General features: G+C 32.8%; 2 protein-coding genes across 3 annotated transcripts in view; both read right to left on the bottom strand.

Moving 5' to 3' along the window:
• The window catches only part of LOC143046208 (scavenger receptor cysteine-rich type 1 protein M130-like), a 63,786-nt gene that overhangs the window by 17,551 nt on the left and 20,565 nt on the right, over window positions 1-25,670 (bottom strand). For both annotated transcript variants that reach the window (XM_076219249.1, XM_076219250.1), the window contains 20 exons: window positions 21,054-21,189; window positions 20,592-20,652; window positions 20,015-20,097; window positions 18,781-18,869; window positions 17,337-17,493; window positions 16,159-16,269; window positions 15,117-15,276; window positions 14,541-14,719; window positions 13,340-13,447; window positions 12,510-12,648; window positions 11,952-12,160; window positions 11,335-11,482; window positions 9,964-10,142; window positions 8,836-8,974; window positions 7,773-7,996; window positions 3,475-3,619; window positions 2,410-2,603; window positions 1,712-1,853; window positions 1,248-1,429; window positions 561-705 (listed from right to left, as the gene is read on the bottom strand). In XM_076219249.1, the coding sequence (XP_076075364.1) occupies window positions 561-705; window positions 1,248-1,429; window positions 1,712-1,853; window positions 2,410-2,603; window positions 3,475-3,619; window positions 7,773-7,996; window positions 8,836-8,974; window positions 9,964-10,142; window positions 11,335-11,482; window positions 11,952-12,160; window positions 12,510-12,648; window positions 13,340-13,447; window positions 14,541-14,719; window positions 15,117-15,276; window positions 16,159-16,269; window positions 17,337-17,493; window positions 18,781-18,869; window positions 20,015-20,097; window positions 20,592-20,652; window positions 21,054-21,189 (2,930 nt within the window). The remainder of the gene's footprint in view (window positions 1-560; window positions 706-1,247; window positions 1,430-1,711; window positions 1,854-2,409; window positions 2,604-3,474; window positions 3,620-7,772; window positions 7,997-8,835; window positions 8,975-9,963; window positions 10,143-11,334; window positions 11,483-11,951; window positions 12,161-12,509; window positions 12,649-13,339; window positions 13,448-14,540; window positions 14,720-15,116; window positions 15,277-16,158; window positions 16,270-17,336; window positions 17,494-18,780; window positions 18,870-20,014; window positions 20,098-20,591; window positions 20,653-21,053; window positions 21,190-25,670) is intronic.
• LOC143046209 (serine-enriched protein-like) lies at window positions 22,288-23,186 on the bottom strand. Its single transcript, XM_076219251.1, has one exon. It carries the CDS (start codon window positions 23,118-23,120, stop codon window positions 22,398-22,400), a length of 723 nt encoding a protein of 240 aa, XP_076075366.1. The 5' UTR covers window positions 23,121-23,186; the 3' UTR covers window positions 22,288-22,397.

Below are 25,670 nucleotides of genomic sequence, written 5' to 3'. Positions count from 1 at the left end.
CTAGCTAGTGGGGAATATCATAACACACCTGTTGCAAAAAAATAAATCTTGCTTTATTAGTTATATTTTCACTAATTTTGGAAAATAATTGGTCTCTAATTATATTTAGTTTTGTACATTTTTAAGTAAAATGAAATTTATCTTCTACTTCTAAGAGCCACAAATGACAAATTCTTTCTCCTACAGGGGTTTTAGTGTGACACCCTTGTTCAATCAGCTAGCACTGCTAAATTGACAGCTGATTAATTTACTCTAATTTAAGTTTTTGCAAATTTAATCTGAACTTTGACGGTAGTCAATGACCAATATTTTGACTCTAGATTTGTAATATATATCTTTTATCATTTAAAGAGACCAAAATTCACTACAATAACGAAGTATAGGTTTAACACAAGCATTAAAAAGTTTTATGTGAGGTAATACATTGATATCTTTAGAAAATAACAGTTTTGATATAAATAAATAATACAAAAATATAAACAAAATGTAAATAATATTCCTGAGTTTGCCAAGTCTTTTTCCAAACAGTAAGATATTCCTGTCTAAAAATCAATACCTACCTAAATTTCAACATTTTACAGATAATGGTTGCCTTGGTATCATCAAACTGTTGACTACAGAGAGTTCCTCTGACACCACCATAAATCATTTCAACTCGCCCCTCATTCCTAGACTTCCCTCCTACAAGTTCTATTCTTGCCTTTCCTTAAAATAAACAACATTATTTTCTATAATTTAGAAATACATAATTTTGAATGACTAGAATAATTTTACAAATTTTTCAATTTATAATAATGTCTTCCTTTTTAAAATAACTGTGTTTTTTCAAAATTTGAGGGTGTCTTTTTGACAAAATCCAATGATTGCAATAAACAAAATGTATTGTAGAATCATTGTGTGGAATACAGCCAACTTTAAACCTGTTATATATCATTATTTATAACTCCTTTTCAACTTGTTACTGTCAGGTCAAATCTTTTGTCATGTTTCCAGGCCAAAATACACCGATTTTCAAAAACTTCTTATCACAAATATTGATCTTAAAATTCAAATAGTACATAAAGGGAATGGCAGAATTATCAAAATATATTGGAAAATACAATAGATATCACAATCACAAACTCAGAAACTGTTGTGTTTATCATCTAAAAGAGATTTTTTCATAAGATTTTTTGTGAAAGAGGCTACTAGATTTTTATACAGTTATGATCGAAGTTAAAAAAGATGCAGATTATAATTGCACTAACTTGTAACTCTTTCTGTTCCACAGATGACCCCAGCATCTTCTGCGTGGCCACAGTTACTGTTACCCCAGCCCTCATGAACACAGTCATAAATGTTACTCTCTGAGCCTTGGCACTGCACATTATCTAATAATATAGGACCAGTACTGGAGCCATAGCCTGAATTCTTAACTGATATTCCAACACTTAAAAAATATAAAATGTTTACATGATTATAAAGTACTTGTTCAAGCCACTAATTTTTGTAAAATACAGAATGTAAAGATGCCAAATTCTATTGCAATAGATTTAAAAAGGTCAAGATTTCCCTAATATGCTATTTTTCAGTAATTATATTTGTCATAAAATGCTAAAATAATCATAATAATATCTAGGCACACTGAGAAAAATAATCTTCATATTTATACTATTGAAGATCATTGAAAGTTGATGAGCAAGTGAGGAATACTAACCATTACTCTACTAACCTGTAGCCCAGCATTTTACACACAACATTGGCATCCTTATAATCCCAATAATCGTCACACACTGATCCTGTCTCATCACCTCTGGTAACCTCTACCCGACCTTCACCTCTAAAACTACCATCATGTAAACTCACTGTAACATCTACAACGATTTTAGAGATGTAATTATGATAAAAGTAAAGTTTGTGTATTAGAATCTTAAATAATAAAATGAGAAATTATGTTATTTTATAAATGAAGTCACCTAGTTCTGTTTATAGTGATAGAAAGTGCCAACACATGACATCTACAAACTATTTTGCACATTAAAAAAATTCCTACTGAATTATGTCGTTTGATAATTTGGCAGTTTCTAAATTTAGCAAAGACACAATTAAGATGGGAAATTTAGGATTGTGATTTTTTACTCAAAGCGATGCATGACAATTTAGTATACATGTATTAGAATCTCCAAGCTATTACTAAAAGAAGCAGACTGTTAATACAAATCAGTGTTTTTCATACCAATTTTCTTTTTGAGTTCTTTTTTGTATTTCTTTACCTTTTAAAATAACTATTGCAGTCTATCAAAAACTTATTCAACAATATCTAACTATCAAAAGAATTGGTAGTTGCTGTTGAAATAAACCAACTTCTATCACAAATCACCTCCAGTGCTATTCCTAGCTTACACGATTACAATCATTATATTAACATACTCAAAGTGACACGGGTACCCTCATCACTGCATTTGACACCAGCTATTTCCCTAACTCTTCCACAATTATTTATCTTCCATCCTTCATTAGGACATTCCAGGATTGAATCTTCCTCCCCTGTACACTCAACATCATCTAACAATATCTCTTCTGTTCCAATACCAAAGTGGCTCTCATTGGTCGCAATCCCATAGCTGAAAAATATATTATGACCTATATCAAAACTTTAGAAGCTATAAATGGTTGCATTACCATATATGTAATACTATTACTAATACTGCCAATCTGAAATACCAAAGAACACACAGATGCACAGAACTCTCATACACTTCCCTTCTTCTTTTTCATCCTGTGATAAATATTGTTGATTAATAACTATTTATAAAGCAAAAATTTGTGTCAATTCTACATCAATGTATAGTTCTTCCAAAGAAAAAACAAAGAAATCCCAAAAGGTAGGGTATATGATATTTTAATTTATAAATGCAATAAATGGATTCAAACTTTTACCTCAGGCAATTTTCATAATAAAATTGAGAATGGAAATGGGGAATGTGTCAAAGGACAACAACCCAATCATAATGTTCTAATAAAGTAACAAACTTATCTCAAATCTGACAGAAGTGATAAAAATAGTTTTCTTGAAATAACAGCTTTGTAACCAACATACTAAGCCAATGCTTCCTTCTGGTTGTAACAAATACCATTTGATCAGCGAAAAATCTATTACTGCTACCACATCTTGATCAAAATAATGCAAAATAGCACATAGTGTCAAATTTTTCTGCAGAAAAAGGGCATGGTTTCAAACAAGAGGGCATGACTTAGACAAAAGGGCATGTTGTCAGGAAAGATTGTAGGCGTGGCGTTGCACCATGCTAAATTGCTTTTGATAAAACACCATTTACCTGTTATTCATTAATACCTTAAAAATCTTTCTGAATGAAACTAAATACAAATGTATATTAAGAACAGTATCAATGATGTGGAAATATACAATAGACACACTAAGTATACCCCACAATGCAACACACCATGGTCCCTTCCACTATAAATTCTAATTACCTGTATCCCAGCATCCTACAGATAACTGTGGCATCATCATTGTCCCACAAGTCATCACAAATGGTACCAGTCTGATCTCCATAAGTCAATAAAACATTCCCTTCCTTGTCAGAATCTCCACCAATCAGCTGCACTGTTACAGATTCTGAAACAACAACCAATGAGTTGTTCAAAGATAAAGAATTTGAAATGTAATTTTTGGGGTATAAAAAGTCCAGAAATAAAAAATTACAGTTTAAAAATTGTTTAGAACCAGGTTTAATCCACCATTTTCTACATTTGAAAATGCCTGTACCAAGTCAAGAATATGACAGTTCTTGTCTATTTGTTTTTGATACCTTTTGTTATTTGATTTTGCCATGTGATTATGGACTTTCGGTATTGATTTTCCTCTGAGTTCAGTATTTTTGTGATTTTACTTTTTAGAATAAAAGGCTTCTGATTATAACTGAAATAAAGCCGGTAAAATTAAAAGAGTATCAATTTTATTGTCTTCATAAAAAAAATCCAACAAAAACTAAGTACCAACAAGAATTTGTCCATACTGGGGCCAAAAATCTAATTTGGTATTTGAATTAGTAAGATCACATCATAGGGAACATGTGTACTAAGTTTCAAGTTGATTGGAATTCAACTTCATCAAAAACAACCTTGACCAAAAACTATCCTGAAGCCAGATGAATGGACAGACAGACAGACGATTGAATAGTACAGACAAACGAATAGTTGAAGGGATGCTCAGACCAGAAAAACATAATGCCCCTCTACTATCGTAAAACATAATGTCCCACTACTTTAGTAGGTGGGGCATAAAAATCTAATTTGGCATTAAAATTAAGAAGATCACATCATAGGGAATATATGTAAAGTTTCAAGTAAATTGGACATCAACTTCATAAAAAAACTACCTTGACCAAATTTACCCTGACAGATGGACAGACAGACAGACAGACAAATAAAGGGACAGACAAAATGACGAACAGACACACAGACCAGAAAACATATTGCACCTCGACTGTCGCAGTGGTGGATCCAAAAATGTCATAAGTTGGGGCCAGCTCCCGTCATGCTTAAGTGATTCCCTTCATAATCAACCAAATTTTTCCCAAAACTAGAGGCTCTAAAGAGCCTGTGTCGCTCACCTTGGTCTATGTGCATATTTAACAAAGGACACAAATGGATTCATGACAAAATTGTATTTTGGTGATGGTGATGTGTTTGAAGTTCTTACTTTACTGAACATTCTTGCTTCTTACAATTATATCTATAATGAACTTTGCCCATTAGTAACAGAGAAAAATATTTGGTAAAAATTTACAAAAATTTACCAAATTAATGAAAATTGTTAAAAATTGACTATAAAGGGCAATAACTCCTTAAGGGGTCAATTGACCATTTAGGTCATGTGGACTTATTTGTAGATCTTACTTTGATGAACATTATCGCTGTTTACAGTTTATCGCTATCTATAATAGTATTCAAGATAATAACCAAAAACAGCAAAATTTCTTTAAAAATTACCAATTGGAGGGCAGCAACCCAACAACAGGTTGTCCAATTCATTTGAATATTTCAGGGCAGATATATATTGACTTGATTAACAATTAAACTCCTTGTCAGATTTCCTCTAAATGATTTGGTTTCAGAGTTGTAAGCAAAAAACTACATTTTACCCCTGTTCTATTTTTAGCCGTGGTGGCCATCTTGGTTGGATGGCCAGGTCATCGGACACATTTTTCAAACAAGGTACTCAAAGATGATTGTGGCCAAGTTTGAATTATTTGGCCCAGTAGTTTCAGAAGAGAAGATTTTTGTAAAAGATAACTAAGATTTACGAAAAATGGTTAAAAATTGACTATAAAGGGCAATAACTCCTAAAGGGGTCAACTGACCATTTCCGTCATGTTGACTTATTTGTAAATCTTACTTTGCTGAACATTATTGCTGTTTACAGTTTATCTCTATCTATAATAATATTCAAGATAATAACCAAAAACGGCAAAATTTCCTCAAAATTACCAATTCAGGGGCAGCAACCCAACAACAGGTTGACCGATTCATCTGAAAATTTCAGGGCAGATAGATCTTGACCTGATAAACATTTTTACCCCACATCAGATTTGCTCTAAATGCTTTGGTTTTTGAGTTATAAGCCAAAAACTGCATTTTACCCCTATGTTCTATTTTTAGCCGTGGTGGCCATCTTGGTTAGTTGACCAAGTCACGCCACACATTTTTTAAACTAGATACCCCAAAGATGATTGTGGCCAAGTTTGGATTAATTTGGCCCAGTAGTTTCAGAGGAGAAGATTTTTGTAAAAGATTACTTAGATTTATGAAAAATGGTTAAAAATTGACTATAAAGGGCAATAACTCCTAAAGGGGTCAACTGACCATTTCGGTCATGTTGACTTACTTGTAAATCTAACTTTGCCAAACATTATTGCTGTTTACAGCTTATCTCTATCTATAATAATATTCAAGATAATAACCAAAAACAGCAAAATTTCCTCAAAATGACCAATTCAGGGGCAGCAACCCAACAACGGGTTGACCGATTCATCTGAATATTTCAGGGCAGATAGATCTTGACCTGATAAACATATTTACCCCCATGTCAGATTTGCTCTAAATGCTTTGGTTTTTGAGTTATAAGCCAAAAACTGCATTTTACCCCTATGTTCTATTTTTAGCCGTGGCGGCCATCTTGGTTGGTTGACCGGGTCACGCCACACATTTTTTAAACTAGATACCCCAATGATGATTTTGGTCAAGTTTGGTTAAATTTGGCCCAGTAGTTTCAGAGGAGAAGATTTTTGTAAAAGATAACGACGACGGACGACGGACGACGACGGACGACGGACGACGACGACGGACGCCGGACGCAAAGTGATGGGAATAGCTCACTTGGCCCTTCGGGCCAGGTGAGCTAAAAAGGGGGGTACTGGCCCCCCCTGGGCCCCCTTTAAATGCACTTCTATATCCTAAGTGGGGCATAAAATTGAATATACTGATAGAATATATGAAAATCAAACTGTGCAAATCCTTAGAACTCTGCCCCTAGAGATAGATAGAATAGATACTGATTAATTGACAATAACATCCTAAACTTTATCAAAACTGTTTCAATGTTTTGTATCAAGTTCATGTGACCACGACTTCAGTGCAAACTTACTTTAAATCAAAACTTTAACCTCAGTGATGAAATATCAAAAGACAAACACATCCCTGATTAAAATAGGCCTGATATGGACTGTTTAATGGTTGAACCAAATTAGATGGAAACTGTCCCCCTATTTTGGTTGATAAGGTATTGAAAAATTATTATTAACAGGGGCATATCTAGAAAGAAACAATGTGCAAGCAACTACATTTTTGGGACCCTTTTATGCAGAATTTTTCGGATTTTGATCATAGGACAGTTGAAAGAGAAGCTACATGCAGATATGACTTATAAACAATTTATGAATGTAAAACTATAAATAAAACTTCTGAATAGAGTAAATCATGGTTAATTGAAAACATAAAATACACATTTTTTTTATACAGAATTTACTCAAAATTGACCAAAATCTGCTCTTCGGGTCTAGACAGAACGATCTTCTATATTACTTCGTCAATATTTACACTGAAACGCCGATGAATATGCAGTAATGCTAGCGATGATAACCTGTCCTTGTTTATTGTTGATCGTACATTATATTTCAACAGACGTAGTACACTGATAGATCTCGATGGTAGCACTTGCGAGATGTTATTAACCAGCGATCGTGTTCGCCATGGAGCGACCTCCCAATTCAAAATAATATACCAGGTCAGTTTCGTAGTCTCCAATAATGTTGAGATTTGTTCGTTTGTTATTAATACTACAACATGAGGAAGCAGATACAGCACAAAAAAGTGATTTTCTGATAATACAAGACGCGACTCTACTCTCCAGTTCCATAATCATATGTCCTAGCTAGCTATAAACGCAAAAGATAATGAAACTTGAAGTTTCCAATACTGTTTTGACGTGTTTGCAGGGTGATTGGCTCTGGTAGTCTGTTGAACACATCGCCATGGCACATTTTCAACGATATCGAAGGGTTCTGATAAATCTAATGCCGATTACTACATTTCATTCCAAACAGATAAACCATACTCCGTTAAAATGTGCTCCGAAACTATATGTCTTAGACTGAGTATAATAAATTAAAATCTTGTAAAAGATACAAGTTACTGTTCGATGGCGAATGGATGTGCACGCAACTGCGTGTTAGCGTATAGGGAGCTTCATGTCTGATTATGATTCCTACCTGGCATAGATTGAATCGTTGTTGAGACTGTAGTACTGGTAGTAGTATCTGAAACAGTACAGCTGAGTAAAGCTGCCCCAAATTTATCACATGTCTCATGCCAGTATGGCTGTTGACCTAGATTACTGTAACATTGAGCTAATGAAGTCTCATTTTGTAAACAGTGAATTCCTCCTAACCATTTACTTTTCCGACTATATGTTGTTGTTAAAATGTCTACTCCACTGAAAAAAATATAAAAAAAATTTGAAGATATGAAAGAGGGTAGTTCTGCCCTTAAATGTCAGGTGTCAAACAGTCATAGTGACACCTGTTAGCGTCAAATTGGTTAAAATTTTACCCTGATAAGACAAAGGTTTCAAATAATTCTCGTTCTGTCATTTTTGGAAAAAAATACATGTTATTTGTCAAAATTAGTCAATATTTTTAAGGAAGTGTACATCTTATTGTTATACACCAAAGCTTACTGTTTACGTCATTTGGTAAGAACTTTTACTGGTATTTGTCAGGAAGGTACACCCATAAAAACCCTCATAAAAGTTAGTTTTACACACACTGTGGATTCTTTTATTTTTGTGAACTGATGTGGAAACCAATTTTTGTGGATTTAGGAAAAATTGCATTTTCTTGCATATTTGATTTCGTGCAAGAATTAGGAAATCTGTTCTCCATTATACATTTTAATTTGTGGTTAACTTATACCTACCAAATCAATGAAAATTGTTAACAATTATGAGTTCTATAGTAGATGAATGAGTTCTATAGTTGTTGCACTGTCATCTTTTAAAATAGGACTGTTCAAGATAATCCACATAATGTATCATTGTTTGTAATGTTCTATAACTTTTTTAAAGTACATGTATTTCATCTAGGTAGAATTTTTAACAAAATTTGTTCTATTTCTAGCTGTTTATAGTCATAGAAAAGTATTTTTCACGTATTTCATTTTCTTAAAGTGGTAATGTTATTAACCAGTATTTGTATTGCATTTACTAAAGGAAAATTTGTCTGCTAAGGACAAATTACAAAATCCTTCTCATGCATATGTTGTAGGATAACACACCTGTATCCTAAGGAAAGACATATAGTTCTTGCCTCTGATGTTCCTATGTCATCTCTACATATACCTCCTACTGTTCCATTCACTGTCACCTCTATACGACCTTCATTCGGTTCTCTACCCACAAGTTCAATTTGAATATCTGTTAAATAAAAAAATATCTGTCAAATTTGTTTGGACTTTATCAACTGTTTAGGTTAAGAATTTCTGTGTCATTTGGTCTCTTGTGGAGAGTTGTCTCATTGGCAATCATACCACATCTTCTTTTTATATATTAATTAGTATGACCTACACTCTGGAGGCAATAATCTGAAAATCTATATGGACTTTCCTCTTACCATATTGTGACCATATATGCATGTTTGCCTGCAATTCCATGTAAGGATTTGAGGCTATCATGCATTAAATTATCCTTTTTCTGCACATTTTAAAGTCTCTTTTTAATAAATATGATCTTGAACTTGGACAAGGAATAACAATATATGAATGGGGAGCATTCCCTTACTCTATTCAACCAAATATTTAAGGTTGGTTCAAATCGAGGCATATACATATATATAAAGTTCTAAAGACAAAATCAGGAAACTATCCTGTACTTATTTTGTTTATTTTATCAGCCTTGACCTTAGATGTATTTACTTCAAAATCAAAAGGGATATTTGTAACCACATATCTGAGAAAGTTGCAATCTAAATAAAAATATTTTTAACATTTGGAAACCAATATGAGTGAAACATGGACAGACAGACAGATTAAAACAATATACCCACACAACTTGGTAACCTGTGGTATAATAAAACTACAAGAACAATCATTGTGAGCCAAATGGCCAGGAGAATCCAATACAATTCCAAAAGATAACCATAAAATTAATAAAATTTTAGCAGACTCCAATGGCTACATAAAGGTAGAAAACAAATACTGTAGAAACATTAATTTTGGTGGGGTTAAAATTTCATGGTTTTTTCTCTCTATAAGATTTCATGGGGATTTAATTCCGTGGTTTCCTTAAATGTTAGTGGTATTGTACCAAGGTTAAATGTTTTGTTGGGGTTATAATTTTGTGGATATATTCTTTCCACAAATAAACGAAATTAAATCCTCCACAAAATTTCTGTTTTTACAGTATACCTGCAGGTGGTGCTTCTTCACATATAACCCCAGCATCCTCAGAATGGATACAGTCATGTATAGTAGTATAGCCACAGTGTAGTATAGAGGTTTCTGTACCAGTGCATTGTAGTTCATCAATCCAAATCTGTCCTGTGCCTTCACCAAACATACCCACTGTATTGTTTAATGCCCTACCACTGAAACACAAATTACAGTAATGCTTAGTCAATCCAAATCTGTCCTGTGCCTTCACCAAACATACCCACTGTATTGTTTAATGCCCTACCACTGAAACACAAATTACAGTAATGCTTAGTCAATCCAAATCTGTCCTGTGCCTTCACCAAACATACCCACGGTATTGTTTAATGCCCTACCACTGAAACACAAATTACAGTAATGCTTAGTCAATCCAAATCTGTCCTGTGCCTTCACCAAACATACCCACGGTATTGTTTAATGCCCTACCACTGAAACACGAATTATAGTAATGCTTAGTCAATCAAAATCTGCCCAGTAACTTTACAGAACATACCCACCTACCCACCTTATCGTTTAATGCACTATCACTGAAACACAAATTACAAATTACTTATTCTATCAAAATCTTAACAGTACCTTCACAATACTAGTGTTTTTCCAGTCATTCTGCTGGTTGCAGGCTTAATACCAATAATCTATACGGTAATATCAAATAATTCTGTAGGTATTATGGCATATATGTAATATCCAATCATTTTGCAGGTAATATGAAAGACACATGTGATATCCAAATATTCAGCATTTTACTTTAAAGACATCTCACCTGTGATATCAAATCAATCAGCTGATAACATGATAGATACCAATGATATCCCATATACTGTTTACCTATGATATCCAATCATTCAACTGATATCCAATCATTCAACTGATATCCAATTATTCTACAGGTTCCATGAAATGTGAATTCCTTTATTTACATGGGTATCGTTTTTAGGTAGATTGATGAAATCTTCCATTTTCGTGGATATTTCATTATTATTTGATTTCGTTGTTTTGTCAAAGATTTTATACAACCCAATAACATATATGTGATTCTTGGGTCTTCCGTACCAATGAAAGCATGAAAATTGGTATCCCACGAATAATAATGAATCCACAATATGATAAATCAAATTATTTGGTATGAACATGAATAATAATGCTATCCAATTATGCAGAAATTTATATAATATAATCAACAGTGATATTAGATCATTTTGCAGTTACATTTCAAGTGATCAATTGTTTTGATCTAACCAAAAGTTTAATGCACAGAGGAACAATTAGTGTGAAATTCAATCAGAAGGTGACAGGTTGTTGGATACCGGTGATATCCAATCATTATACAGGTTACATGACAGATACCTATGATATCCAATCATTCTGCAGATAACAGTAGCATCTTTATCATCAAATTGATCATCACAGATGGATCCCTCAATACCACCAACATACAGTACAATCCTTCCAACAGAACTGCTGTTTCCTGTTAGGTTTAATGTCATCTGTAAAACTGAAAACAGAGTTGGATAACATATAATAAAGACTAAAATCTCTTTTTTTTTCCAATGTACCATCTAGGGGCACTATGTTTTTCAGTCTGTCTGTCTGTCTGTCTGTCCTGCTTCAGGTTTGAAGTTTCGGTCAAGATAATATTTTTGAAGTTGAAGTCCAATTAACTTAAAACTGAATACACATGTTCCCTATGATATGATCTTTCTAATTTAAATGCCAATTAAAAGTTAACTCCAGTTGTCTCGTACTCAGATGACTCAAAATTTCGGTTTCAGATCTAGTGGGTTGAACCATATTGGGTGATTTTGAGTCTTGGGTCTTTGGTGATTAGTATTTCTGTCTCATTTGGTCTCTTGTGGAGAGTTGTCTCATTGACAATCATGACACAACTTCTTTTTTATATACCCTAACTGCTTATTCTAAAATTCCTATATCAAACATTGTTAGTGGTATTGATAACAACTTACATGGTTTTTCTGTAGTTGTAGTAGTAGAGGCAATAGTAACATTAGTACATATGACCCCAGCATCTTCAGAATGATCACAGTCATGTTTACCCCACCCTGGAATGTGGCAGTCATCTAAACTCGTCTCTGTTCCATCACAAACCATCCCATCCAACCAGATCATCCCTGTTCCTGCACCATAAATACTATCGACTTTAGCCACACCAGCACTGTAACAAATATTATACAACATTCAGCTCCTCAAATTATCAATATTCCTTAACCATAAATACGATCAACCTTAGCTCACATACCTCACAACCCAACATTGTCACTAGGCAAACAAAATCTCACCAGATTCCTCAGTTGGGAGATAACGGTATTTTAAGCTTTTACAGCATCATTTGGTGATTTGAAGGTTGTAAATTAAGTGGCAACACTTAGAGTAACTATATAGGCCCATTCAACAGATATAATTTGAAAATATGGATATTTCTAAGGTATTGTTCCAAACTGTATATTTTGATCTAAATATTCAATGGCTACCACACATAAAATGTGAACAATAATATATATTACTTGTATTCTAACATCCTGCACACAACAGTCGCTGCATTATCATCCCACTTATCATCACAAATGGTACCACGAACACCATTTCTTATGATCTCTACACGACCTTCACTGGAACTTCCATTCACTAACTCTATCTTCAGTTCTATTCAAAATTTAAGTAATTAAATTTATTTTCAAAGAAAAGAGTTCCTCAGTAATGCAACACACAGGTTCATATACCTTTTCTATTTATAAATCTTATCATCAATTACCATGCTATGATTTATAATTTTAGTTTCTTGTGCAAAATTCAGAGTTTAGTATGACGTCCATTATCACTGTACTAGTATGCATAATTTTAGGGGCCAGCTGAAGGACACCTACGGTTGCAGGAATTCTCACTATATTGAAGACCCATTGGTAGCCTTCGGCTGTTGTCTACTCTGTGGTCAGGTGGTTGTCGCTTTGACACATTCACCATTTCCTTTCTCAATTTTATTTGTGTTTTATGGGTTGTTTTCGAAATCTTTTTTTCTTACATAACACTGATGATGTCAACTTTCCTGGACAGCAAAGATTTCTTTTTTTCAATTTTCAGATCATCAGCTAAGGTAAATAGAAAAAAAATGCAAACCATTGTATCTACATTGTCTTAACAACCCCTTGTTAACATAAGGTATGAAATCAGATCAACAATTTTCTTTGTCTTTGATGAAACACGACTTTGTATCAAATCCATGACCCCACACAACCATGGTGGCCAAGATACCACCAAACCAAAAAAAGGTGATTTTTTAAAGCAGCTTTTGTGGCAATAAAAATGAATTCACTCAAAGAGATAAAATCAAACATACCACAATCTATTTCATCACTGTTATCAATGCAATCATCTTGAGAATTACATACAAGTCGGTGTGGTACACAGTTTCCATTACCACATGTAAATTCATCAGGATTACACCCTAAAACATGGATGTAAATTTTTTTATGTAACAATTCTGATTTCCCACATGAGAATTAAACAGGAGTACACTCTGAAAAACTAAAAAAAGTTCTGATTTTATGCATATAATAGCAACTGTTATGTCACCTTGGGCCTGCTTACATTTTATTTGAAACATAGAAACAAATAAGAATTTGTCCATAGCACATGGATGCCCTACTCACACTATCATTTTCTATGTTTATGTGGACTGTGAAGTTGGGATCAAAACTCTATTTTGGCATTAAAACTAGAAAGATCATATCTTAGGGATATGTGTTCTAAGGGGGGGGACAAATAGATGCACAGACCAAGCTTAAAAACACCCGATCCAAGAGACCCAAAAAAAGGTCCTATCCCCCCTCTTCTAAATTTCAAGTTAATTATTTTAAACATATTTATTCATAGTGGATTGGGAACCAAGTTATTGCAACTTATATTTATTCCTTTCCACTTTGCAGGTGCAAGTGCTGCCTTGAGGCGACATTAGCCTGCTCTTTTTTTTAAATCTACAAGGGTGTCTTTTACGTGCAAGAAATATGGCTCTCTCTTCAAATTCACTCACTCAGCAGGTCAGCCATTTATCATCTCCATCCAACAGACTATCATCGTTTCTCAAGACCATACTCGCAAATGGTGTCAAGTGGAGATAGAACCAGGAACATGTGTTAGCAGTCCAATGCAATAACCAATACACCACTTCAACTTCATCAAGAACTAAATTGACCAAAAACTTAAACCTCAAGCAGGACAGACAGACAAACGGACGGATGAATGGAGGAACAAATAGATGCACAGACCAAAATTCATAAATGGGGCATAAAAATTAATTTTAGTGCACAAAATTAAATCAACTCATGTTCATTAGGTTTGAACATATTTAGTATGAATACTTTATGCTTTAAACTTTATTACAGTACTATAAAGACAGAAAATTTTACTTGTCATGACCTTCAGCTTGTAAGATAGTCACTGTCAACTCTGCAATTAACATTTGCTACTTTAGCATGCCATGACAATAAAGATGTCTGATGATTATCATGGCAACTAGTATTGTAACCATGGTTACTAACCTTTTGATTGTTGACATTGAACTCCTGCTACTTCATAGTCTTTACAATTATGATCTTTCCATGGGTTAGAGTCACATGACAATAAAGATGTCTCATTACCAAAACAATTGACTTCATCCAACAAAAATTTGCCATTTCCACTTCCAAATTTACTTCTTTTAAATGCTGACAATGCATGGCTGCAATAAGATATATTTTCTATTTGTATATATATCTATAATTCTACAAAAGTTTGAAGTATAATTTTTTAAAGCAAACTTTACTGGATTTGATGTATGATTAAAATACTTTTTACCATAAATATATGTATTCATCATGCAATGTGATTAATCCATTTTCACTGTGTATCATAACCAATTAATTATATCTGTATTTTTTTTTTAACAAGTTTATTCTTTGCTTGTGTTGCAAAGGAACTTTTGTGTTGTCAAATTGTTTGAAGAAATATTTCAATGACTTTTTTTTTTGTAAGATAGATTGTTTAAAATAGCTTTCTTATGAAAACTCAATGTAACAATCGTATCCAAAATTCTTAATTGATGGAAATAAATGCCAACTCAATATATGTCAACTTACACATAACCAAGCATTCTACACACAACAATAGCATCCTTAATGTCCCATTGGTCATCACAAATCACACCCCATTCCCCTCGGTAATTTACTTCAACTCTGCCTGAGTGTTTATCTTCTCCACCAACCAGTCTTACTTCTATCGTGTCTTCTTGGTCTTGATCTACAAAACCAATTAACATACATGATGAACATAAGGAGTTAAACTCATTGATGAAAGCAATATGGGGACCATATGTTAATCAAATCCTTGTCATTTTAAGGGAAGAAATCCTCAGTTTAACTGCCCGCCAATGCAGAGACTGCTTCCTAGCAGAAGGTGCCCCCTCTCACATTAACATTTACTTACCAGATGCAATATAACACTTGAATAGGAAGAAACATAATGCTCTTCAATACTTTCAGGTGTCAATCTTAGATTTACAAAGATCGGAAGCATCTTAAATAATTACATTTTTTTCACAAAAGAACTTTTACACGTGTCAAAATATTCTTCTATTTACCCAGACATATAGTTTTGATAATCAAATGAACAAGAGTTGAGCGAGGACGAAAAGGATTTCCCTAGATGTATTTTTAGATTTTTTACGTCATGCCAAAAACAATTTATTTTCCTAAAAGCAAAATTAAGTGTATATTTGTTTGTTATAAAGACTTAAAATGGTCCAAATTGAATAATGGATATATATCTGATGGCCTAATCAAATTTTAACTCGGAGTTTTGTGATTATGCGAGGATTTGAAGGTTTTTTGAAAGGTCAGAAAATTGACAGTGTAACCCGTCAAAAGACGGGTTCCGCACTGAGAACAACGACGTCAAACCCGTCAAAAGACGGGATCCGCATGGTAAGGGTTAATATCAAAGAAGCTCATACAGTTTTCAATTTTGTTTTAGTTCCTAGCTCCAATCCTTTCATAAATATAGAATTTACAGTACTGGAAATATGTTTAAATGTATTTCATAATTAAGTTTGTAGGAAAGATTATATAAAAAAATTTGATAGATATCTTATAAATCCAAATCGGTCGTAACATATTACATTACCACAATCATCTTCATCAGATAAATCCAGGCACTCATCTTTACCATTACATACAGCATCAGAGGTCACACAGCGACCATTCCTACATTTATATCCTCCAACACAATCAACATCTATCAAGAAACATAACACATTAAGAACATCAAGTTATTTTATCATACTCAATTACAGTGACTTGACTGTTAGTGTTGCTCTCCACCAATTGCAACTCATTCAAAATTTTGACCAAATTGCAATTTGTTTTATTAAACCAAATTGTTCAACTGGTCAGAATATTGAACAAATTGTTCAGTCAAAATGTGAAAGTGCAAGGTGATAAAATAAAATATACTTACAATCCTAAATAAGACTTTAACTCCACTTTAATGATGTTGTGACAAAATTAGTTTATCAGTTTGTATAGTTATATTATAGTCATTTCCATGACTTTCATGACTTGTCTGTGGTTTTCTACAGCAGTTGGTTCAAATTTCTGACCAGTTGAACAATTTGATTTTATAAAACAAATTGCAATTTGGTCAAAATTTTGAATGAGTTGCAAATTGGTGGAGAGCAACACTAACAGTCAAGTCACTGTAAGAATATGATGGAAATTGCCTAGGAAATAACTATTTGTTGCTCAAGCAATTTCTGTTGTTATAAGTTTGTTCTCTAATTTTTGTGCTATTTTCACATTTCCTGACTGGTGTGAGAAAAATATTTCTCCTCACTAGTGACATTATATTTTCTTGTTTTCTTTTGGATTTTCTTATTGTGATGTCATGAAAATAGGCGACCATGCATGATGACGTCACATCAAAAGTACACAGCTTTCCTCAAATCTTTGAAAAGTAATGATAAAAATCATAAGAGAAACAGATTCCACCACTGTAACTCGTGTATTACGATATTTCTCCACTCTCAACAGTTAAATTCTAATTATTTAAAAAGCTCGGCAAGCCTCACACTTTAACATAAAAATTTAACTGTCTTGAGTGGAGAAATATCGTAATACACTTGTTGCAGTTGTGGAATCTATATTTTTCTAATAGACAAAATTTAGAGAAACTTTTACAATGGCAATTTTTCCTAAACATTCAGGTGGAAAGAATTATACAAAATAAAAATGATACGAATAAATATTGAAATACAAGCACTAAGCAAAGAACAGAATGTTCATTTATTTTTATATGATCCATACCTAGTTGAGAATTCAAGTCATAGAAATCATAGGTATATGAGAATGATGGACTAGCTGTGTTGCTGTTCTTGTCTGAGAGGAGACATTCTCTCTGTGTACCTATATAGGATATAGATCTACACACAAAACTGGTACTCTCTATACACAGTCTGGCACACTGAAACATAATATGTATACCATGTACTGTGGATTTCTCATTATTCCTTGGATATCAATTTTCGTGGATCTCATGGGAACAGGTAAACCACAAAATTAAATGTTTAACGAATAGCAAATATTTTGAAAGGCTTGTATGCAGATTTCAGCAAAACCACGAAATTAAATATCCACAAACATGTAAGTTTTTCTCAATCCAGGAAATTTGATATCAATGAAAATAACTGAATCCACATTATATAATTATATTACATTGCATTCTATGTTCTGTTTCCAAATTGATAGAGTAAAACATAGATGTAATTCAAAATACCACCAAGAGAAAAAAGTTGTTCCATGCATTAGATCTATTTGAATTAAAAGATTTGTCTAATGAAATTTGTAGAAATATATATTTCTTTGCTTTCATATACTAGATAGATTTCAACCCAGTTTACATCCTAATCTAAGTCACAAATAATGTTTATGTGATTACTGATATTCATGCATATAAAAAAAACTTGTATTTGTTTTATATATCAAAGGCTGATCAAGAATTTTTTCATATTAGTGGAGGCCCACTGACTGCTTAAGAGAGGGCACAATCCTTTCAAACTTCATTGACTCATTTAATAATCAAACACATGTTCCCCTCATAAGGGTGGCCTGGACTACTGTGACGGTCCTGTCCTCCCTAAATCCACCTTTGTTTATCTATTTAAGGGGGCTCGCGGGTCTAAATGATTTTTTTTTATTTAATATAGGATTTCTCTATATTTTTCTATAAATGAACTTTATCTTATACTTAATAGAAAAATGAAATAAAAAAATGGGGTCACCGTTCATTTACGCTCACAATCTGCTTTCGAAAGAAGCATACATTTTTGTTAATGTCCTTTTTTTCTGTTGAACTAATAGGAGAAATAGCGGTAATATCGAAATAAAAAAAGAACTAAATTACAGAAATCGTTAAAATTTTATAATTATTTAGTTTATGTACAGCTTATTCGAAAACAACAATAAAAAATATAGGTCACCGATGAGTTAAAAAAGATATTTTAATTTTATTGCCAAAAAATGGCATTTTTGCACCAAAGGGAGATAATTTGGAGCTTTTTAAGTGATATCTACATTTTAAAAGTCCGCTGGGGACAACACGAATTGATTTTTTGGAATGATTTTTGTACCACATGATAAAGTAACAACTACTTATAAGGTAATAAATAAAATCTGTAATGAAAAAATAATGTTTAATTTTTTTCTAAAAATCTTATACCCGCGAACCTCCTTAAACTGCAACAGTACTTACATATTCTAATGCAATCTTTACATATCTCTCTTTCACATTAGTCTTAAGAACTCTATATTTTGTCTTCTTAAACAGTGGAAGTTTGTAATCTGTAAGACAAAAAGCAATTTAAATACATCAGATTTTTTAATATAAATATTATAATCAGGATAAAAGTATAAAATTAAGAAATAATTCATGGGGTCTTGAATATATCGTGATTTTACCACGGGTTGGCCCTTTATGCAAAATATTTTACCCCTGAGCGATAGCCAGGGGTAAAATACCAGCATAAAGGGACAACCCGTGGTAAAATCACGATATATTCAAGCCCCCATGAATTATTTCGATTCTAATAGGACAAATACAGCAATTCTTTTGGATCGAAGAGCTCTAGGTGAAGGCATTATTTGCCGTTCCCATAAATAAATGCACTATTAAATTGACGTAAAAGAACGGAGCAAACTGAATAAGTGACATGCTTAAACTACTACAATAACGTATTTAGATAGGCTTGGATGATTGTAAATGATATGTTTACTTATTTGTTTTATATGTTTACAAACAATGGCTTGTATAACACATTTTAGCATCGTTTGTTTATGTTTATTATTTTCGGTTTCACAAGCGTGTATTTTCCTGTAAAATGCTTATTTTCTGACGTCATCGTTTTATGACATCGGTAAGCTTATTCATAAAAAAGCTTATGAAGTGTACGATCAGGAGAGCCCAAGCAATATATTCATATTTTACCACGGGTGTGTACTCAAAGCGTTTGAAGGAAGTCATGTTAAAATCATCAATAGTCAAGATGTTCTTCAAATCTATCTTATGAAAATAACACTTTATAAATTACCAAAGCAATTTTCTGGATTTACCCTCATCAGGAATCTCTAACAACAAAACATTTGAAAGAAACCCCCTTTATAACTAAAAAGGTTATCTTAAAGAATAACTTTATTCATCAAAGCTATTTGACTGAGGGACATGGAACCTTTGAACTCATCAACAGATAATTCTACAACAATATAAATGTTGCAAATCGTGTCAGTAATAAGTGATGATTGATTGTATAATTATAAAATGCATATGTAAAAAGATTTATAAGTCATAAATTAGAATTGATAACTAGTGGTTACCTCTTTTTTGAAAGAATTTTTAAATAAAAAAAAAAAAGCATGCATATATTTTCCATCAGTGACTTATGATAATTTCAAAATAAATAGATATGCGTAAGAAGGGGAGATAACTTTACCACAATTCAGCTCATCCTCTTCTTCATCACAATCCATTTCATTGTCACATTTAAAACTTTCTGAAATACATTCTGTGGTGTACCTGATTTATAAAATAAGAAATTGAGTTGTAAGAAATGTTTTTACTTCAAGTGCCTTTAAAAAAAACATGATACAAAATTCTTGTCATGGAAAAAATCACATATTAAAAAACATGCAAAACAGTGTTAAGTAATTTGAAACATGGAAAACATAAATATTTTAAGACAATCTATCATATTTCCTGCAGAGAACTTTGATTGTAATGGGTATATTGCAAGCTTATATATATATATCCTATCTTAATTAAGAGCCTGATCTGGCCCAATCTAGTGAATCCAGCAACACAAATTTATGACAATTGTAATATAAGAGAGTTTTTCAAGTAACAACAATTTAAATTACCAAAAATAACTACAGCTATATATTTACCAAAGATATCTAGAATGGATCAGCTAGGTTTTTTATACAGGATGTTGTTGGCCTATTGTTATACTCTTTTTATATCTGAGATAATGGAATATATCACAAAAGTACAAAATGTCAATAGAAACTTACTCTCTACTTTTAACATGGTTGTAACAATAAAATTCCTCATCTGGGCAGTCCTTTGGTGCTTCTGTAAATATAAACATCTATATGTATAAAGTCTCCTTGTCTCTTTATAATGAATTATATCTTAATATGTTGGAATTTAAATTTTTCTAACCATGCCTTTAAAAGAGCTTACCATGCATATGAAAGAACCTACTGTAAAAATCAGTAGCATATGGCTTAACTCAATAGCTCGGTATGAGGAAGACTAAAACATACCATAATACCAAACTGCAGATCCATAAAATTTCCAATGTAACGCTCCATTCTCTTCATATCATAAATTACAAGATAATGCAAATAATCACGGCCAGATTATCTTATTCATCAACTACTTATTCCACTGAGAGGTCTGTGTCTGCCCCTAGCCTACTTACAGGTCTCTCAGATGCACTTATTTAGTAATTTTACAAAAATATTCCCTACCTGTTGTTGTAGTTACAGGTGCTTCATCACATTGTGTTATATCACAGAACCCAAAGTCATTTGTACCAACTTTAACCCAACACCAAGGTTGTTTGTCACCGTCAGGATTACGACAGAATTTGTGGTCTCCCAATCCCTACAAACACAAACATTCTTACATTTATACAGCTGGTTAATTAAATCAACATATATATATAATATTAAAGAAAACTTGCGTCATAGTAAGACAACAAAGGAACTAGTGTTTTAATGTTTGAAACACTAATTTTCTCCCATTAATACCATGATGCTAGTTTGGTGGTTGTCATTGGTTCATGTCTGTCATATTATTTTGCTTTACTGTTCAATTATATATAAGCTGTTAGTTTTCATGTTTGAATTGTTTCACATTAATTGGCATGTCAGTGCCTTTTATAGCTATGGGGTATGGGTTTTCTCAATGTTGAAGGCGGTATGGTTTCCTATTGTTGTTTATGGCTGACTATGGGGTATGGGTTTTCTCAATGATGAAGGTAGTATGGCTGACTATGGGGTATGGGTTTTCTCAATGTTGAAGGCCGTATGGTTTCCTATTGTTGTTTATGGCTGACTATGGGGTATGGGTTTTCTCAATGATGAAGGCGGTATGGCTGACTATGGGGTAAGGGTTTTCTCAATGATGAAGGCGGTATGGCGGACTATGGGGTATCAGTTTTCTCAATGATGAAGGCGGTATGGCTGACTATGGGGTATGGGTTTCTCAATGATGAAGGCGATATGGCTGACTATGGGGTATCGGTTTTCTCAATGATGAAGGCGGTATGGCTGACTATGGGGTATGGGTTTTTCTCAATGATGAAGGCGGTATGGCTGACTATGGGGTATGGGTTTTTCTCAATGATGAAGGCGGTATGGCTGACTATGGGGTATGGGTTTTTCTCAATGATGAAGGCGGTATGGCTGACTATGGGGTATGGGTTTTCTCAATGACGAAGGCGTTATGGCTGACTATGGGGTATCGGTTTTCTCAATGATGAAGGCGGTATGGCTGACTATGGGGTATGGGTTTTTCTCAATGATGAAGGCGGTATGGCTGACTATGGGGTATGGGTTTTCTCAATGATGAATCATGTATGGTTTCCTATTGTTGATTACATCTACTTCATTTGAAATGCAGTGAATTATTGTCTCTTTGGTAATAAAACCATGTCTCTTCATTTTTTTATAATATTAAAGAATAAAACATTTTCAGGATCATTCAAATATTTATTCAAATTTCATAACAAAAACAATAGCACTATTAGTTATGACAAAAAGCACTATTAGTGATGACAAATAGCACATTTATAGCATTCAGTGGTTCATTTACAAGTCAACACTTTGCTGTGTTTCACTAAATATCTTCTCCAGGAGTCTCTGTCCAGTTTTATGATGACTGTATCTCCTAGCAGACGGTATAACCTTTGAGATGGTCCCTGATTTAACAGAATGGTTGACAAAGTCCCAGCATGCTCTTTCAAGGTCATCCAGACCAAATTGTGATGCACCACATAAAAGTCCAGCTACACATGAACTGTTGATGTCCACAGAACCACTGTGTATGAACTGGATGATCTTTCTGAATTCCTCTGGTTCATATTTCTTCACAACAATGGTCACTTTGTCTGATTGAACTGATGTTTTCTTTTTCTTATCTTTTTTGTCAGCTTTTCTCTGAAATTCAGCTTCCGTCTGTTTCTTTAAGATAAGATTGTACAGCACTCTGCTTCTTGTTCCTAAGATGGCCTTGACCCCATGAACTTTGACCTTGTCTGAACCCACTTCAAATGTGACATCACAAAGTTCTGGTATGGATGAAATGACCTTCAATTGTTCTGTCAGAGCTTGTGTATTTCTGTAGCTCATCTTTTCTTTGATCTTAACTGGATCCCTGTTGTAGCTGATAGGTATCAGTCTGTTACTCTGTAGTTTCTGAGTTGATGTGGATGACTCAGAGTCTGATGGTGTGGATTCATATCCAGAGGAATAGTCATCCTGTTCCACTTGTTCAAAGTCCACTAAAGCCAGAGTGGATTCACATCTATCCATTTTGTTATTGTCGTTGTATTTTTGTGTGTAAAGACAGAGATTTAATTTGAAATGATTTGTTACTAAGTTTCACATTACTATATTTATGTACATATCATTTTATGAAATGAATTGCTCCTTTATGACAAGTAGCATTAAATGGCATTAAAATTTAGACATGGAGACATTTCTGCCAATTACAGTTCCACAGAGTTGTTGGCTTGTCTACAGCTTGGGGTTATCATGGTATTCAATTCATTCAGCTGATTGGTTGATTGGTTAGTAAAACTAATTTGATTAATTATATTATAACTTAATCCCAAGGGGGAAATATGATCAAACCTAGTTTGTTGTTTTGTAATTAAAGCAATATTATCTTGAAACTATTTATGAAAGCTGACATGCAACATAATCTTATTTTACAAAAAAAAATCTTAAACAACAGGAAAGAAATTTTGACAATAAATAAATTGTACATGTTTCATAATAATATAGAAAGTAAAATATTCCATATTTTGTATGCATCATATAAATGATAATGTATGCCATGATGCTATCTTTTTCAATTAGGTAAAAGGTTTTTAATTCCAAACTTAGTCAACTGAAGAGTTTTTAATTCCAAACTTAGTCAACTGAAGATAACAAATCATTTTCTTATTAAAAAATTATTATCAAAAAAAGTCATATCTATTTTTAGTTTTGTACAAAAGAATATAATTATGTACACTGTTCCCCCAAAAAATATTATATTTATCAATCAGTAAGACTTAATATATTATTTGTCAAAACACAATTATTTAGCAAGAAGTGCATGCAACTGGCAAGTACAAGCCATAGCTAAAATAAATCTGGACAAGTACAATACACAGCCTATATCTTTTTGTTTTTTAACTTCTTTATTTATATATCTCTTTTGACCCTTAATTTGAGATAGGTTGGGCATGTGCTTAGCATGTTTGGTTATTAAAAGGAAAAAAATGGCAAAATGAACCAAACCAAGGATGAACCATTTTGATGACTAATTTGACAAACAAACAAAAAATATGAGTTGAAATGATGATTTACATTTTTCTAATCTATGACATCAAATATAAAGCAGACCTAGAAAAATCATCATTATATAATTACAAGTGCTTTTATATTTATACAAGGCCACATGAACATCCTCAGTCTTGGAGGGTCATCTCAACAGTTAAATGGCATCTAGTCCTAAAATATACATAAAATACTGATAGTTTTTTTTTACTTCAGATTTCTGGTATTGTATATTGTTACTATGGAAGGTTTGCCATTCTGGTAAATTTTAGATATCAGTTTATACAAATCACATTGTCTTTTAGTTTAATGTTTGAGGCTGTCATGTAAGCACTTCATATTACTTTCAAAAGTCCAGCAAGAACAGCTGTGAGATCCTCTAAATGTTCAATTTGGCAAATAGTTAATCTATAACACTGGTGAACATATCATGTTAGGTTGCTGACTTGCTGACTTTTATTTGATATCTTCTTATCTATATATATCAAATTGCTCTTCTTTATTCATAGGACACTAAAAATTGAGACGAAAATGTTCACAATTTATTGATCTTACTCATAAGATTCCAATATCTTGTATAGAATCTGAAAGGGTTGAAAATTTTGATAGCAAAGTGGTATTTTTTAGACTTCACATAGTAAAAGAATTAGGCAGGGATTAAAATATGATGAGCAAAAAACCACTCAAGTTAATATTAATTTATGATGAAATTGTATAATTGTACATGAATACAACATTAATTTCCTCTTCCTACTCTGGTAATTCAAGATATCATTTGGTTGAAATGTACTAGAAATTAACAAGTAAGGGGAACTAACTCTGTAATCTGCTTTCATTCTAACCAAAGGTTATCTAGAGATTTCTAAAATTACAAAACAAAGAGTAACAAAAGATCTTCAATAGTTATCAATAGGTACCAGGATTATAATTAAGTACGCCAGACGCGTGTTTCATCTACATAAGACTCATCAGTGACGCTCATATCAAAATATTTATAAAGACAAACAAGTACAAAGTTGAAGAGCATTGAGGATCCAAAATTATAAAAAGTTGTGCCAAATACGGCTAAGGTAATCTATGTCTGGGATAAGAAAATCCTTAGTTTTAAAAAAAACAAATAAAGTTTTGTAAACAGAAATTTATAAAAATGACCACATTATTGTTATTCTTGTCAACACCAAAGTATTGACTACTGGGCTGGTGATACTGCCGGGAACGAAACGTCCACCAGCACTTACTCAGAATGAGGATAACTTCAAAATAGGATGGTTAAGTCGGTGGGGTCTTTTTCACCTATGTTTTGTATTTTTTCTAAATTGACCATTTCTTACAAAGACTGGCATTTGAAAGTTATATTACCCAAGACCTTAGAAATTACAATAAATTATATCTCAATTTACCAAGATTTTGAAAACATTAGAGACTAATAAGTATGAAATATTTATATCTCATGAATTTTCACAGTGCCTTGAATGCAGGAATAACACAAATAAAATTAAGAATGATAACGAGTAATACATCAAAGAGACAACAACC

This window comes from Mytilus galloprovincialis, chromosome 9 (assembly GCF_965363235.1).
Source record: "Mytilus galloprovincialis chromosome 9, xbMytGall1.hap1.1, whole genome shotgun sequence".
In the NCBI taxonomy this organism is placed as follows: Eukaryota; Metazoa; Mollusca; class Bivalvia; order Mytilida; family Mytilidae; genus Mytilus; species Mytilus galloprovincialis.
Note: the sequence above shows the minus strand (reverse complement) of the source record. Positions and strands in the feature narration are given on the sequence as shown.